The sequence below is a fragment of the Gavia stellata genome, chromosome 6 (genome assembly GCF_030936135.1).
Source record: "Gavia stellata isolate bGavSte3 chromosome 6, bGavSte3.hap2, whole genome shotgun sequence".
NCBI lineage: Eukaryota > Metazoa > Chordata > Aves > Gaviiformes > Gaviidae > Gavia > Gavia stellata.
The window spans coordinates 54,470,345-54,486,940 of record NC_082599.1 but is presented as its reverse complement, the minus strand read 5'-3'; the positions used below and the strand labels follow the sequence as shown (position 1 = coordinate 54,486,940).

Genomic DNA, 16,596 nt, shown 5'->3' with positions numbered 1-16,596 from the left:
AAATGGACGGCTTCTAAGGCTCTTGCTTCTGGGGATCTAACTGCCCCTGTGCCAGGAGTAGGGAGTTACATGACTGTAGATGGTATGCAAGGAGGACATCATCCCTCAAACAGTCTTTGCCTGTTACGATGTAGGCTGGAATTTCCGAAAGGTCCCTGTGCTCAGCAGTTCCCTGCTGGCACACCGTCTGCAATGGGATTATGAAAGGATGCTCACGTTACTTCAGATTGTGCATCAAGCCTCTGCCATGCATTCAAAATATGGGGATGATTTAATTCCAGTTTACTGCAGAGGACACAGAGGCGGGGTAAGGAAACTATCCCCCATCTTGCCTTCTTGGAAAAGTTCCAATAGGTGTGGTAGCAGATGTAAGCCTGCTGATTTAGAAAGGATGTGACTGGTGCTGCTGAATTTAGATAATGGACCACAGGCTGGATGGAAAGAGGCCATTTCTTGAGATGTGTATTACTTGCTGGTGGGAGAGAATGCAGATCTAGGATCTCCCGTGTCATTACGATTCCTCAGGGAATGGAAGAGAGCATAGTTCCTGCTGTATATAAAAGCAAGCAAAGGGGAACAATGACTATATTGCATGTTAGGGAAGTTGTATGATTGCCTCTATTTTATTGATGAATAGAGCTAGTACAGCTGAGACCTCTTAGGACCAGGGTCACAACACCATCTTTAACTTCTCCTGCAACATATCAGAGTAAGCTTTCAAAGCTGGGGCTATATTCAGCTATACCATTCTGTACATGATGCTGAGAGGTACTGTCACGTGTTCAGTACAGGGGAAATGTTTTCTGAAGATTCGGTAGGTGTTTAAACAGAGAGGACGTGCATAACAAAGCTAGAAGAACTAGATGCTATACTGATACTTGTGCTTACAATTTGCAGAGAGTGGAATGTGACCTAAAGCCAGTCTGGAGAGGTGTTCTGTAAGTGCTTCTGAGGCATGGGGCTAATAGCAAGAAAACTTGATTTTGCAAGATGGCTAAGTAAGCTTTTCAAATCCAAGATTAAGATCTAGGTTTGTTCTGATTTTCTGTGCCCAGAGCAGCTCACTGAGAATTCCCAGACAAATTATTTTAGACGAGCCATACTAGCTTCAACATGAAACAGCAGGCTAGAAGTGGAATAGTACACAAAATAAGATCTGAAAAGGGACTGGCTACTATGGCTATGTACTATTAGCTTGTGTATCTGTTGTTACAAACATGAGAAACTTTACCTCAGATATACTAACTTAAAACTTTCTTCCCATTCCACAGAGGATAAAGAAACAGTAAGGATGTAGAATATTTTGTAATAATACAAAAATCTATTAAGAAGAAACACTTTGCCTGAATTGGGTGAATAAAGCATTTTTACTGAAGAAAAATATATGTATGAAAAACTTCTGCGAAAGTCTGTAGCATATGAGTAAGATCCTTCAACGTACAGCTGAGACTGAAATACCTTCTCTGAAAGAAGAAAAGGCAACACAAATGTGCACACTGCTTATTCACAGAACGTTTACATCTTCAATTTTACAAAATAGCCACATTTTCTAAAATGCTCCTCTGAAATGCCTGATTAAAAGACAGTGAACCATGGTATCCCATCAGCAGCAGTTTATCACATCTATAAATCCAATTTAAATCTATTTATAATAGGAGTGTGAGACAATAAAGAACAGCATAAGAGCAGTAAAAGGAGCGTCTGGTTGACAAAATACCAAAATGGAGATAAAAGTCTTAAATTAAATTAAACAGTTCTGTAAATGAGTAATAAACACATCTAAGATAGCACACATGTGCTCTTCTGTCCAGTTGCCTCCTGGAAGGAACGGAGTGACTTGAGACTGCAATTTACAGGATTTTCTGTAGGATGGAGTTGGCAACTTCCAGGGATTCATCTTTCACCAAGACAATATCATAAGAGTCCATATATTTTTCCAAAAGCTCATCTACCTAATTGCAGAAGGGATAAAGAGAAAGACCCACTTAGTTTTAGAATTAATTACTGAAAGACTTTTTGTCATTAAAATATTGCCCAGCGTTTCCACCAAATTCACGGAAAGAGCCATGCAAACATACATTGCTCCTATGAGTGAATTCCACAGGATGACAGAGTAGGAGTAGCCTGACGTAACTGTGTGTGCATTCCAGGATGTAATACCTCATATTTATTCCAGGATCTCACACATAAAGATACTGAAAGAAAAACTAGTTCCTTAGCTTCCCGAAAGGCAGAGAGAAATAGAAAACTGAAGTTTTCTCCCTCCTGTATGCAAATGGATGCGCATTTTAACTTAGCCAACAATCAGTTCTGTGTCTCCTCAAAAAAAAAAAAAAAATAAAAAGGAGACACTGCCTAACTTTGTTATTTGGAAGATTATATTTTTGTACAATTATCAATCCAGTATTGAAAGGAGGGGGAGGCGCCACAGAAATTTAAGAGAAATAATTTCCCTAGCCTCTGAATTTTACTTCTCGACAAAATACCTTTTCGGAAGTAGTTCAGTATAAAACCCAAAGCAATTTACATTTGTGTTTTTGTAGCTTATAGGTTAGAAAAAAACTTGAGGCAAGAAATCCATGAAAAATGTTTGAAATCTCAAAACAAATACAGGCCAAACACTTGGTTTGATATCTGAAGCTTATTATAATGAACCTGTTTCTAACTTATAGTGTTTCACTGAAGTTCAAAAGGTTATAAGGCTACTTACTTTATCGTTGAGATAGCCGATCTTAAGAATGTGTTCAACATTTGCTACTCCATCTGCCATACTCAAGTCTCCTTGGGAATCGCCCAGCAGTATGATATTACTGTTGTCTTTTAGTTGTTTGAAGTACTCGGTATTCTTCAAGGCACCATCATGTTTGTTGTAAACATGAATCAATTCTCCTTTAAATCCTTTTAATATTCCCTATAAAAAAACCCCAAATACTGAAGTTATTTCCGGTATCATATAGACACAATAGAATCTAGAATGAAATAGGTGATACTTGAATTATGTAAACTCTAATGATGAACAAGATAAGTTACTGTTAGATAATGTAATGACTGTAATAGCACTGTTAAGACTAGACAGACAGCGAGTCTCCCTGCTTGGATGAGAAGTAGTGTTGTACTGGGCTGAGTGTGACGTGGTCATTAAAGCAAATGAATGGTATCTTAGTCACACCACGCTAACAGTGTTTGAACTGTTATCCTCTGCTTGTTTTTTGCCTGGGAGAGCGCTGAGTATACAATTCGCATTTTCTATATGGCAGGGTAGATGGCTACATCTGTTGCATTAAAGTGTTCATCTTGCATTATATATAAATAGCTACTAAATACCACAAACAGTCATGTTTTATAAGAATGTGTTATTTCATACGTACATTTTCATCAAAATCCATGAAATTGGAAACCACTTTGACATTAGAATGGTAGACCCCAGCCTGGTGGATAACTTCCTCAAGAATGTCCCCAATCCCAGCAGAAAATATGAATACAGGAATATTATGTTCACTGAGCTTATCAAAGAAATTCTCATATCCTTCTCTGTAACACAGGATGTAAATACAAATCAAATCTCAAATAAAGAAAGCCAAGAAAAGTCAGAGTTTTCAGAAGACATTCACATCAAATTTGGAAAAGAAAACTAATTTTCCCTGAGCATTTCACTTTATTTCCTTTGCCTCACCTTTTCAGGTTCGCAAGAACCATCAACCTAACACAGGGCACGTAGTTTTAGCAAGAAACTCCTGCACCAAGCTGTTTGGTTTTGATCTGTGTAATTTTTTCCTCCAAAACTTCTAATAATGTTTTAAAGACTTAAAAACAGTTCCCCCTCCCCACACACCCCAGAAAAAGCAAATAACGAGCAGAACTCTCTCTAGCTATTACCAGGCTGTACATTTCCTTTCGATCTTCCTTGCTTAAATATTTGACTTTCTATAGTCAAAAACTAGATTTTGTTTTGTTTTGAAATCCTGGAAACATTTATTGTCACTCTTTCCCGAAAGCTTTTTAGTTTTCAGTACCCAATCAAAACTATGTAGAATATTCCAGGAACAAGATGATATTATCTCTATACACCTTCTCCACACAGACATTGATTAGTAAAATTTTACATTTTTTAAAAAAATTGTTATGATAAAAATTTTTGAGGGCATTTTAGCCTGTGAATGAAGATTCAATCCACATGGACTTAGGCTTTCAAACTGGCGTAGATGGTGTGCTTGTCTGTTTTGCAAAAGACAAGAATTTAGTCAGTGTGATAAACAAACACTTCCACAAATTTAAGTCTTAACATCTTATTTCAGTAGTCCAAAGTTTACAGGCTATTTTTGAGAACTTTAAAGGAGATGGGAGCCACAGCACATTTCAAGCAAGGATTTTGCTGGCTTTTTTAAACTTGCCTTTAGCCATAAAGGAAGAACAATATTTAATACAACACATGAAACATATTCCTCAAGTCACTGCATTTTTATCTCAGATAAAACTCTTCTAGGGAATGTTTTTCAAAGGAACAAAGTTGAACTCTACATTCCCCTTACAAAAAAAGAGCCACCAGTGCAATTTCAAGAGGATGAAAGTCTACAGAAATTAAGTTTGTAGAGATGGGACTCAAACTTTTTTTTAAATTTCTTTTAAGATCTCTAGTGTATACAGTGTGATCATTGTAAGCATTTAGCTACAAAATATGAATAAAGTGGGGGCATGAAGAGCTCACTGTGTTCCAAGATTACGGTGTCACATTCTCAGGAGTGTGTTTGTTTGTTTTTCCCCACAGTAAGAATCCACAGAAAATGTTCCAAAACAGTACTGTTCAAATCAAAAGGAACTTACTTCAGCATAACATCAGATTCCCTCACGATTTCTGCAAACTTATCCTTTTGTAAGCCTTGTTCAATGAGTAGTGCATGAGATTTATTGTACCTAGAATACAAACAAAAAATGGGTCGAAATTGACTTATTAAGATTCACCTTTCATTAAATCCCATGATAAAAAGCATCCTGTATGGTTAATCCTTGATCATTCAGGTTAATAGCAAAGCAAAACCAGTTATTGCACACCACTCAGAGATTAATTCAGTTAATGTGTAGCTAAAAGCTAATTACTGCCATTAATTTGCTTTCAAAAACTTACTAAATCTAATCTTAGTACAATTTGAAGATGGGAGGTGTCTCTTACCATTCTACCATATATGGATATTTTTCTTCAATAGTGAGAGCTGGATCAATTTCAATAGCATAATAGGTTTCTTTCAGCTGCAATAACTGAAGGGAAAAAAACACCAGATGTTTAATGTGTTTTTATAAAATAACACTTGGTATTTGATCTAACCAATCAACATAACTTTCTTCATTCTGATTACATTATTTAGCTAAAATAGAATCTGAAATGCTATTTGAACAAAGAGTTAGCTTGTAAATATATCTAAGAAAAAGTGAATGCTGTTAAACTGAACTACATGCTACTATCAAGAATACAAATATTTCTGTTCACTTCTGTTAGTGATGGGATGTCCTGCAGTCGGTGAGAAAGCTCAGAGAGTTTTAAGGATTTGAAAGTATTCCTTGTCTTGTCATGCTGCGTAATTCAACACACAGTACAGCCAGGGAATAATAACAGTTGTCTGTACAACAAACCAACAGCTAGTAGGTTTTCTGTTTACCTTTTTCCGACATTCCTCTGTGATGAGCTTAGAGTTATCAATGATGTCTGGGGGGGTGAAAAAAAAGTGTTAAACAAGATGCTGTATTTGTTTACTTTGCTCTACAACATTGTAAATGGCATAGATGACATTGTTTGATGACATACCATGTTTCCTCATAACTTTTCTTACCAGCAACCAGTAAAATGCACATTTTTCTTCATAAGCATGAAGATGTATTACTGTCCTTCCCCTCATCTCTGAATTAAAAGGTCAATTACAAGCTCCCTTATCTGTTTATTGAGATTTAACTGTTTCTGAACTCATCATGAGGCATGCGATATGTTTTAGGATTCCCACTTCATTAGTAAATAGATTCTCTTTGTTTGTTCTAAAAGGTTACAGGATAAAAATGTCAAGAATTCTGAGGAGTTTACTATCTAGTTCTTGCAGGTGTCAGGACTACTATGGGCTCTTAAAAAATCAAAGTTAACCCTACCATATCTAGCCACTAACATCTTATAGTTCAGAACTTAATGTTTTAATTGAGAATGACAACTTATCTGATTTTAATTCACACAGACTGTGATTAAAATAGATATACAAAAAACACATATAGACAGTCACTAGAATACTTTTTCATTAGGATGTACAGGTTAGGTAACAAGTCAATATAAAATCTCACATATTAGGGAATAAATGGGATAGAAAATGAAAATCTAGGAAAACCTAAAAGGAGTGAACAAACCAATCCATATTAAAAAAAATACTCACTATGACAAGTTGGACATCTTTTTCCATTGTAGGAAAATCTACTTAATGTCATATCAAAATCTGTAATAATCTATTTAAGGAAAGAAAAAGCAAAACTGTCTTACAACATGGAGGGACAAAATAAAGAATGGCTAGAAATTCTGAATGATCAACAATAGTTGCAGCTGAGTAGCATATGTGTCACAGAAATCTCCCTACTTTATTGAACTATTGTAATGTAAGCCAGAATATCCGATAAGAATAACTTTTTTTTAACAAAACTGTTTTTCCGATTCCTTTGGTCAGAATATTTCCTGAACTTACTAAGCTTACATGTTTGTATCATTTACTTAACTAGTGTCTGGCTGAATGACAGTTGAATCAACAAGGGCTATTACAAGACTTAACAGATGTCTACGTTTTGGAGATTTCTTGAAGATTGACTTCTTATATATATATCTATTCCTAAAATTTTTTGGCATAGAGCAACAATCACATGATTGCTTTCATTCCAAACTGTTTACATCTTCTACTACCATTACCTGAAGTTTGGCAGCTCCACCTTTGATGAGGCCACAAATAATCTCCTCTACTCTCCCTGGGTCCTTAATATGGACAGTCTTCTTCTGAAATTCTGGCATCTACAAAGAGTAAGAACAAAGACGGAAATATACTTACAGAGGAAAACTTACTAAGTAATACCTGCTATCCATCAGACTGGAAGCTCTGCATCTATAAACAGTTTCACGTGACATCAAGACAAGCTCAGGACAGGAAGGGAAGTTAAGAGTAAGAAGAAACAGAAAATACTCTAGATGTATTAACTGATGACTGCATACAGTTCTGTTTGCTTTCAACATCTGTTTTCATTTCCGTTCCTAATATCAAATTATTCAATAAGCTGACACTCACAGAAGAGATAATTGTATTTGTAGGAAATAAGGGACATGTATAGAAACAGGACATATGGGATCACCTTGTGGTTCAAGTATGTCCCTGCGAGATGGTGAACCTTAAAACTAGCTCTTTGTGCAATTAATATGTCCTTGAAGTTTCAACATAGATAAAGACAGGGTGATTTTAGACACCCATTGTTTTGTTGAGAATGCTGCATGTGTCAACTGAGTGCTCCAGTACAAGGCCATATAGTAATTCGTGCTCTCTAGCCAGTCCATCAGTCATTCTCCATTACCTATTTTACTGCACACTTTTGAAATAACACATACTATGACACCACATATTCCTACTGAATGAAGACTATTTCTTGAATGTTATGATAAATGCTGAATTTGGTAAAAAAGAAAAAAAAACACACAAAATCCCCACTCGTCCCCAAACAACAACCCCCCCCCAAGCCTTTGCTTACTCTAAAAGTTTCTCTCCAACCTTGCAGAAATGGTAAAAGAACTCCTTGTTGACAGAAATTTCAAAATTTAGTATGTATTTCCTTCCTTTATAATCATGTATGGACTCTTTCTAAAGCAAAGGCATCAGATATTTGCAATCTGTCCACATGGGCATTTATGAGTAGTAAATTTTATTTTCTGTGTATAGAATGTCAGAGATGATGAAGTGCTAGGAATTACATTTTTCACATTCTGATAATTCAGCTTTCCTTTTCGTATACCTAGCATGTAATCTTTGCTGCAATGAGCTAACTAAAAAAAGGGGGGGAAAAAAAAGCAGCTCCTATTTCCAGACACATTTCTGGAACCAGAGTTCTCGTATCACCAATTGTTAGTAAGTCACACAACACTCTTTCTTCCTGCTCTTGTTGCTGCTAATCCTTTTGTTTATTAGTAACAACCACTTGAAGTCAAATTGCCATTAGGTTATCATTGAAGAAAAAGATGACATTTTAAAGTCTTGCAAACGTGCATTTGTAACGGAAAAGACACATGTGTCAGGGAAAAGAAGGAGCTGGAGGTGCCTTTAAATACTGGCTCTAGTCCACTCTGCCCTCAGGTAGGAGCAAACTATTACAGCTACATCATTTTCAGCAGATACTTGTCTAACCCATTCTTCAAAACGTTCACTCACATATTTCTCACTTTCCTCAACCACGTATTCTAGTGCTTAACTATCTTTATGTTCAGAAAAGTTTGCTTAATTTCTATTTAACCTTCCTTACTGTAATTTTAGGTCATTCAACTGGAGGAAATTACTCTTTTTCATAGGTGCTCAAGGATATTTTTCCCTTCTTCCTGAACTAAAGAACCCCAATTTCTTTAATTCTTCTTTTGCAGAGCACAATTTTCTAAACCTCTGACAATTCTTGATGTTGTCCTGGCCCATCCATTTGAACCATATCATTCTGAAAACACAGCATTCACAACCTTTCTGCTCTGCTCTGCTCTTTTCAGGCCTCAGCTGAAGGGCTACTTTGGCCCATGACTTCAGATAATATCTTTGCATATACATTTGAATATGCTTACTGTGTTAGCAGCAATACGGTGATAATGATTCAAGTTCAGTCGGTAATGACCAAATAGTCTTCAAAATTGCTCCCAGGCAGAAACAGGTAGTTGCACAAAGTGCTAAATTTTAGATATAGTCTTGCTGGATTGTATCTTTTCTTCAACATCAGTGCTCCTATTTTTCAATATAACAAATAATTCTAATCCCCAGTATGCTTACTGCTATTTTCTGGCTGATATCCTCAAAGACACTAATGAAAACAGAAAATAGAAATCCTTCTAAAACCCTAATCATGAGTCTCTGATAATTTTCTGAGGTTTTCCACCCATGCAAATAGTTTCACCTATACCAGAATATCTTGCAAAAATTCTTAAGTCATGACAGGGTATTTACTACTTTTTTGCTTTCTAAATATCATAAAGAAAAAAACTGGATTAATTTCACCCAGTTTGGAAGAGTTATGGTTTTCCTTTGCCATCCTACAGCAAAGACATTTTCTGTAAAAATGGTACCGCCTAAACCAAGATAGTTGTTCTCTATGTGGTTGCACTGCCTTGTTACTTTTATTAGCACAGCAAATTCAAAAAAGGTACATTAGGATTGGCTTCCAGCTATCAGCTACATCCCAAACTGGGAATCATTGAGAAAGCTAACGAGTGTTTAAAAAAAAAAAAAATCCATTAAAGAATTCCCTAATCTTTTGAGAAATGTACCTACAAAGCATTTATAGATATTCACAATTATCAGCAGAAGTATGTCAACTGATCTAGCTTCACAAAATAAAACATTAACAATCTGCAACTCTTTAAAGGTGTTTTATGGTATTTCTTTTGTATGTTATACAGTGCTGGTAAATAAAAGTAGCCTTACCACTTGTTTGGTGGGTATACAGCATATTTTCTCTATAATGAAAGATAAAGCAATTTGACTCTGTTTTGTGATTTTTTCACTGTAAATTGACTAATCTAATTCCTTTGACTTTCAGGAGGCAAATTATAGATGTATTTTTAGACTTGGAATGCAAAAATTGAAGTGAAATCTAAATGTGTCGTTTTGTCAGAAGTAGTTCAAACACTGTTTGGTTTATTTAGATACCAAGCAACAGACTTCCTAACATAACTGCTTTGAAAAGAACAGATGTTGGGGGAGATGGAGAGATCAGAGGGAGAGACTGTATGAGGAAAGCTGGGTTGCTTACTACTGTTTTATTTCAGACTGAGGCCTTTCGTAAGTTCTTGAAACAACCTGAGGAAAAACCTCCTTAGTAAACACTTCAGTAGATGATGTTAAACAAGACATTGCTTAAGATTTTGAGTATGATGAAAGCTTCCTGCTTTGATGTTGTAAACTGATACTCCTACTCAAGACCAGTTTTTAAGGTTCATTTATTGCTAATACATCTTTCATTTTTACACAAGAATTGAAGTCAGTTGAAGAGTATGTTAACTTAGGGGGAAAAAAGTGTTCTGCAGCGTGTATAACCCAGACAATTTCAGTCTCACAGGCACTTTCACAGGCAAAACCAAATCTTCATTATGGATATAGCATCTGATAAAGCCTCAGACAAATATGGTTAGTCAAAATAGCTGTTGTCCCCATCACTAGTTCCTTGTATCTATACTTGCAACTGAACGTTAAGTAGCAATTCTTTTATTTAGGCTTTATCGTTATTATATTAGAAGTAAATGAAACTGCCTAATAAGCAGTCACCAGTTTTCTGGCAAACTGTCTCCTTCAATGTCTTACACTTCTGCCCCGTCTAGCTGTTGTTTTTTTGTTGCATATTTGCCATTCTTCACAGTTGAAAGAGACAAGCAGATTCAAGTTGGAAAGAACTGGTAAGACAGATGAAAGAACAAAAAGTGAAAAAATGCTAATAAGAAAAGTTCAGTCAATTTGATAAAGTTTGTCTTTCTATTAATTGTTTAAAAGGGCTCTAGGCATCAACTCAGTATACACAGAAGGCTCAAAATTCTGATGCAGCAGTTGACTGGGAAGAACACACATGGAGAAACAACCAAATAAAATACTCCACAGCAACTAACAAAGGCAAGAAAGCTTTTCACAGCAGGAGCTTCTCTGTACAGGACTAAAACTATACAAGCACAGGAAAAGGAATTAATATTTCATTGTGACATCTGAAAGTACATCATATCGAATCACTTAAATGCCCCTATTTAGTCTGTCATTTTGTAAAAGTGTGAGAAGAGTTTTGCTTTCTGACCAAGGACATCTATATGTTACTGAAATAGCTCAGAGACCGGTATCTCTTTTAAAACCTATGTTAAAAGATGACAACTCCCAAAGGTAATTTGTGGTTGGCATATACACTGGCCACAAATACATTTAAGTTTCTAGTCTCTGACATTTTTAAGGAGCCTTCAAAGAGAAGCAAGGAGAACAAAATTGAAAAAGATTATTTTAAAGGTGGAGCTTAATTTGATTTATGAAAAGGGAAAAAAGATTTGCTTCTCTGTGATAGCAGGTAACTGGGATAAGGATGTAGGAAATTCTTTTGGAGCTAACAATGTTATAGTCATACCTTGATGAATGAACAGTAATGGATTCACGCAGGTTTGGAAATCCCCCAGTCCTACAAACCACAGAATGGGTCATTTACAACAAGGATAGTTCTGAAAATTACAAGTCTATTTAGTACATGAGACATGTATCTGTGTAGCTGGCTTAAATAAAGAGGAAAAGTATTTACTGTAAAGAACATACTGAATTTTAGTTTTGAAATAAAGTTTCTTACACACAGTTGGTTAGCAAAAGTGCAAACAGCTACTTTTATGTTGTATCTGGGCGCTGCTTATATATATTGTTTTCTTAGTACTTGAGACAGCATGTATTTAAGTGAATGCTGCGTCAGTTGGATTATTAAACAAGAGTTGGTGATAATCACTAAAATCAAAGGCAGGTATCTAAGTGAATTCACAGATGCCATAGTAGGCATTTCCAATGAGGTGTCCTAGGGAATTCATAACTGATTGTGTGCACAAGGTGTAATGTCAAGGTGTCTGGAGTTAAGATTATACCGAACTTTACTGAGCGCTGGAGGTAGAGCAATTACTTCCCTACCCAGTAAAACAACGTTAAGCCCCTATGATTAAAAAAACCCCCCAAAATTAAAAAATAATGTCCAATAGGAAAGTAGCTAATACAAAGAAACTTCATATAAAGGATGACTGTGGGACCTTCTGTTGTTTTCACTATCCGTAATTTTAAGTTGGGAAGGATGAGCTGATGAATGACTTGCTATCTTAACTACATGGAGTTATGGCTCATTTCACAATCAAATCCAGATACACAGCCTGAACTATCACTAGTAATAACTAAAAATATAAGAGGTTATCATCATAAGTCTGCGAAGTACTGCTTTGACCAAGGACATAAAAAAATGGGGCAAAGTACTTTTATACTGATACCCTGTAAGCCTACACTACTTGGCAAATACAAAGTTTTCTTATTTTACAAAGACTAATCTAGTACGGATGCCTCTCAAAAATCACTGCTAAGAAAACACCCTGCATTATGGGTGGATAAAATTTGAAGGGAACTTCCCTATAATTCTCAGTGATTGATAAAGTACTTTGTTAGGTGTCAGTAATTCTGAATAATAATAAGGACTGTTCTCACACTTATGAACATATTAAAAATATTCCACAAAATTTCAGATGACCATAATGTCATAAAAGTGGTAAGATGATGAATAAGAACTAGCCGTAATACTATTGACAGCATGTGAATTTCAATTATCACACAATTTCTTTTTTTTCTAGTTTGTTCGTAAACCTGCCTTATACTAGACTAGCTTCTAAACCTATTAACTTTTGATACAGAGGACACACCAGGGTGTGCTGGCAAGGAGAGGGCACTATTAATATTATTTCTGAACAAGGAAAATGCAAATCGAAGTGATAAAATGGATAGGATTCAATTATTTGTAAATTTTATTTCTAGTCTATGGTGATAGCTTCCAGGTAAAAGAGTACAAACCGAGAAGAAATTACATTTATTTTGGAAACTGCAAATGCACAATTCTGAGGTCTGAGACCAGCTATCACGTATACTTATGGACATGAACCAAAAAAGGGAGGGCATGGCACCAGTGATAGCTGTGAAATTTGATACCCTGGCAAGCTACCGAAAATTGGTTTTAGTGTTCTTGGTGGCAGAAAGTAACAGTTTGGTGAAATTATAAAGAAAAGGGGCACGTTCCTTAATTTACATTTACATTTACATCTTATTTTCGACTCATTTTTTCTTTTTGATATTTATACAGAATATTACTTTCATCTACATACTCTAGAAAACAAAGCTTACCAAAAAACTTTTGAAAAGCATGCAAGCTTCTTCATGTAACTTCTGCTATTTGCAATGTGTGAGTTGCAAGAAGTGGGGGAGCCGTAACAAAAACCACAGAATGGGAGTGTGTGCGTATCTTTTCCTCCATCTGTATATCCTCGTATACACCTACATGTGATCATACGCTCATGTATGTATAAACCAAGTTTTGGCAATTCAGACAATTTGAATTTTGGTCCATGAGTGCAATAGATGTTTCTCTTAGCAGCCCCAGCTGTTAGTAGGCTTATCATTTAGGCAGGAACATGAAAAGCTACTGGATGCAAGTGTAGTCACATCAGTCACTCCATTATGTGCCGCTAGTCAGGAGAACTGCACTAGTGGCTGTGTAGTCCACAAGCATAACCTGAGCTCAGGACAGATATTTATTTATTTATAACTACCAAAACCAAAACCATAGTATGATTTATATTCATAAGATGTAAACTCAAATATGGCAAGAAATCCTCAGTAACTAGTAAATATCAAATTACTCTTTCTGTAGTTTGACAAGAAATAGCCTTAGGACTACTTATCTAAAAAGTAAACAGGCAAATGTTGTGGAAATTAAATAAGAGAACACCGAGTATCTTCACAGTTGCTTGATAACATGCTGCAAAACTAGATCCCAGCACAGGTTATATGAAATAACTGCAAGTGGCTTCACTACCTAAGCTCTTTTAAGAAATGGAATAGGATGTGTACTAAAAATAATTCTTCCTGTTTTGTTTAATTATTTACATCTTCTTACACTTAATGTGCTGGATTCTGATATTTAGTTTGGAAAAAAAAACATATAAAAAATCTGGAGAGAGCGTTCACAGAAAACATGACAACAGCGTTTCCTCTTGTGCTTTTAAAGGAGAGTACCTGTGCGTTGAGCTTAGGGCACTCCTGATTCTTCTGTCCTTGATTTTGTCCTACTGCAACAGCATAGGTGGCAAGCAGAGTCCAGAGACGCAGGGCTTGCATACAGGCTGCCAACAAAAACCAACCAAATCCTTTTAAGAATTGGTCTGCTATATTACATGATCTTTGCTATTCCTGCTGTATAGAAATAAAAGCAGACATGCATGGTACATAGCTACGTGACTCTGAAAATACCCACACTTAAGACTACTCTGATACATATTTAAAAGTAGAGGAACATGTAAGTTGAATTAACCTAGTCAATAAAAACTGGTAAATATATTTATTCCTTCAATGCTGTTGCCAATTCTGTGCTATCAATTTTTTATTTAAAAAATACAATTTGTCACAATAAACAACTGTAAGTAATGCCTCAGCTCATAACCCTGGCTTAAAAACGCAGGCAGAAGACAAGAGTCAGTACTGTCGACAGAAGCTGTGCACACTTACCAGAGGGTTTTGCAGGAGCAGCTGCAGAAGCAAAAGAAAATTCCTCTTGCTTGAGAAACACTAATATAGCAGCACAAAGTGCAGTTGAGGGCGTTTCCAAATACAGCCTGACTAATCCCCGTGCAAAACCCCAGGGTCCTGTGACGCACACCAGCAATGCACAGCAGTTTGTTATGCTCAGCAGTATAGGCTGACAGGCTTACAGATGATCAGCTGGTGTACCAACAACAAAACCTTTGACCTTCACTGAATGAACAGCTTTCATGGATGCAGCAGGCAAATTTGGACTGCTCTACCAGAGGAAGGCACTTGTTTTTCAAAGCAAAAGTTTACTACTTTGTTACTTTTTAACCCTTTTACAAAATCTTTCCAAGTATTTTAGGATTTCCTGTTGCAGAGTGCCACAAACTTCTTACAGCTCCTTGACACAGCCTCATTAACGTTTATAAGGGACCACACATTTATTTGTGTAGAAGCAGCAAATTAATTACTTAATTAATCTTTGCTTTGACTTTATCTATGTGATACTGTAACACGAAATCAAGGAGGCTTGTTTGTCAGGATTTTTGAGAGACAAGGCAACTCAACATGCTTTCAGAAGTTTGTCATTAGGCATGTTGCCTGATCAAAGACAGACACTAGGTGACACAGAAGATGTATTTAAAAGGAATCTTTTTTCCTGTGAGAGGATGAAGGAAGTATTGCCTAATCTTATTTACACTTTGAAGTTGTGTAAATGCTTAGAAGTGTCATATGAAGTTAACTCTTGCTATAGCAAGAGTACAAGCTTCTATACTATCCCGTAGTTCATGTTCAACCTTAGGTTTTATGATCACTATTTCAGGTTGCCAGAACTAACCACAAACACCAGACCAATTCATATGTGGCCATGAATGTGACCAGTGCAATTGTCGGAATCGAAGCAAGGGCAGGTTAGCAGTGTAGCACATACACCCTAACGCTATAAAAAAACCTCCCCACATTACCAGGACTCTAGAAATTCATTAGTTATGAGAATTTCCTTTTAAGGAGGATGTGCTGTTTTTCTACATTTAAAAAAATCAACAGACTTTTTCTGAATGGTACAGTGGATCCATATATGTTTTGCATCCGCATTCCAACTGTAGGCCAGTATGTACTCTGTCAGGATTCCTCAGACTCTGACCTGCACCGAGTACTTTCATTTTTTTTTCAGTTGTGCTCTCTGTGTTTTGACCCAATGAAACAACTAGTGAATACTTCAGCTGATACAAAACATGCAACTTTCGACAACACTCATCTTCTTAGAATTGAACAAGATACCCCGAAATGTACATGTTAAGGTCTGCTGTATCCTGGGGCAGCAAAACCATTTGAAAGGTATGTTCAAAGTATAACATAATCCCTGCAAAGACTATATACAGTAAATCTAACTTACTTGGCATTGGTATTTGCCAGGATTCTTAGCTCCCATTAAATCTACTTGTTCTAGCATTTGTACACTGTTGTAATAGGTAATATACAGGGAATATTACCTTTTATAGTATTTTAATATAGTTAGCATGGTTTTGGTTAGTAATATCTCTGTAATAGTGTTTGGGAAAGCTATGTATAATGCAGTATCATGAATAAATATTAATTATTTGGACAACAAAAAGCTGTAGCTTATGACAGTGCTGGATTTCCAATTTTAGGTAAGTCTTATGAACACTGAAGTGAAATATGCTTGCTAGATGAATCATGTAGTTCAGGTAAAGGCATCACTTTATACAGGCAGTTTGAGAAGTACCTGTCTTTGAGCTTTTATATATTTCAAAGGTGACAATGGTACTGACATGAATGAGTCTTGTGAACCTCATAGGTGAGACTGTGGAGGGGCTGGCCTTTTGATATTCTGGTACTTCTCAGATGTGATGAAAAACTTAATTCTAATGCTATCAATAATTTAAAGAAAGTTAGCTTGCTCTTTATGAAAGTTGGAAAAAAAAAAGTTTTTTTTTTTTAAACTTACATACGATTTAAGATTGAAGCAAAGAGTTGCAGAAATTAAGTCCAACTTTTACAGACTGATTTTTGGTACACCACACTGATTATTAGCATTTTAAATAAA

At 36.0% G+C, this 16,596-nt stretch overlaps 1 protein-coding gene across 7 annotated transcripts in view; it reads right to left on the bottom strand.

Annotated features, from left to right (window-relative positions):
• Positions 1-1,598: 1,598 nt before the first annotated feature.
• Positions 1,599-16,596, bottom strand: part of NT5C3A (5'-nucleotidase, cytosolic IIIA) — a 28,704-nt gene continuing 13,706 nt past the window's right edge. For 2 of the 7 annotated variants that reach the window (XM_059818601.1, XM_059818603.1), the window contains exons 2-10: positions 14,019-14,125; positions 6,926-7,024; positions 6,405-6,474; positions 5,652-5,698; positions 5,168-5,253; positions 4,822-4,911; positions 3,369-3,531; positions 2,711-2,911; positions 1,599-1,952 (exon numbers count right to left, since the gene is read on the bottom strand). In XM_059818601.1, coding sequence (XP_059674584.1) covers positions 1,851-1,952; positions 2,711-2,911; positions 3,369-3,531; positions 4,822-4,911; positions 5,168-5,253; positions 5,652-5,698; positions 6,405-6,474; positions 6,926-7,024; positions 14,019-14,125 — 965 coding nt within the window. In that variant the 3' untranslated portion in view covers positions 1,599-1,850. Of the gene's footprint in view, positions 1,953-2,710; positions 2,912-3,368; positions 3,532-4,821; positions 4,912-5,167; positions 5,254-5,651; positions 5,699-6,404; positions 6,475-6,925; positions 7,025-11,343; positions 11,395-14,018; positions 14,126-14,507; positions 14,591-16,596 lie in introns of those variants that run through there. The other 5 variants (XM_009808954.2, XM_059818605.1, XM_059818602.1 and 2 more) reach the window with 5 other exon arrangements.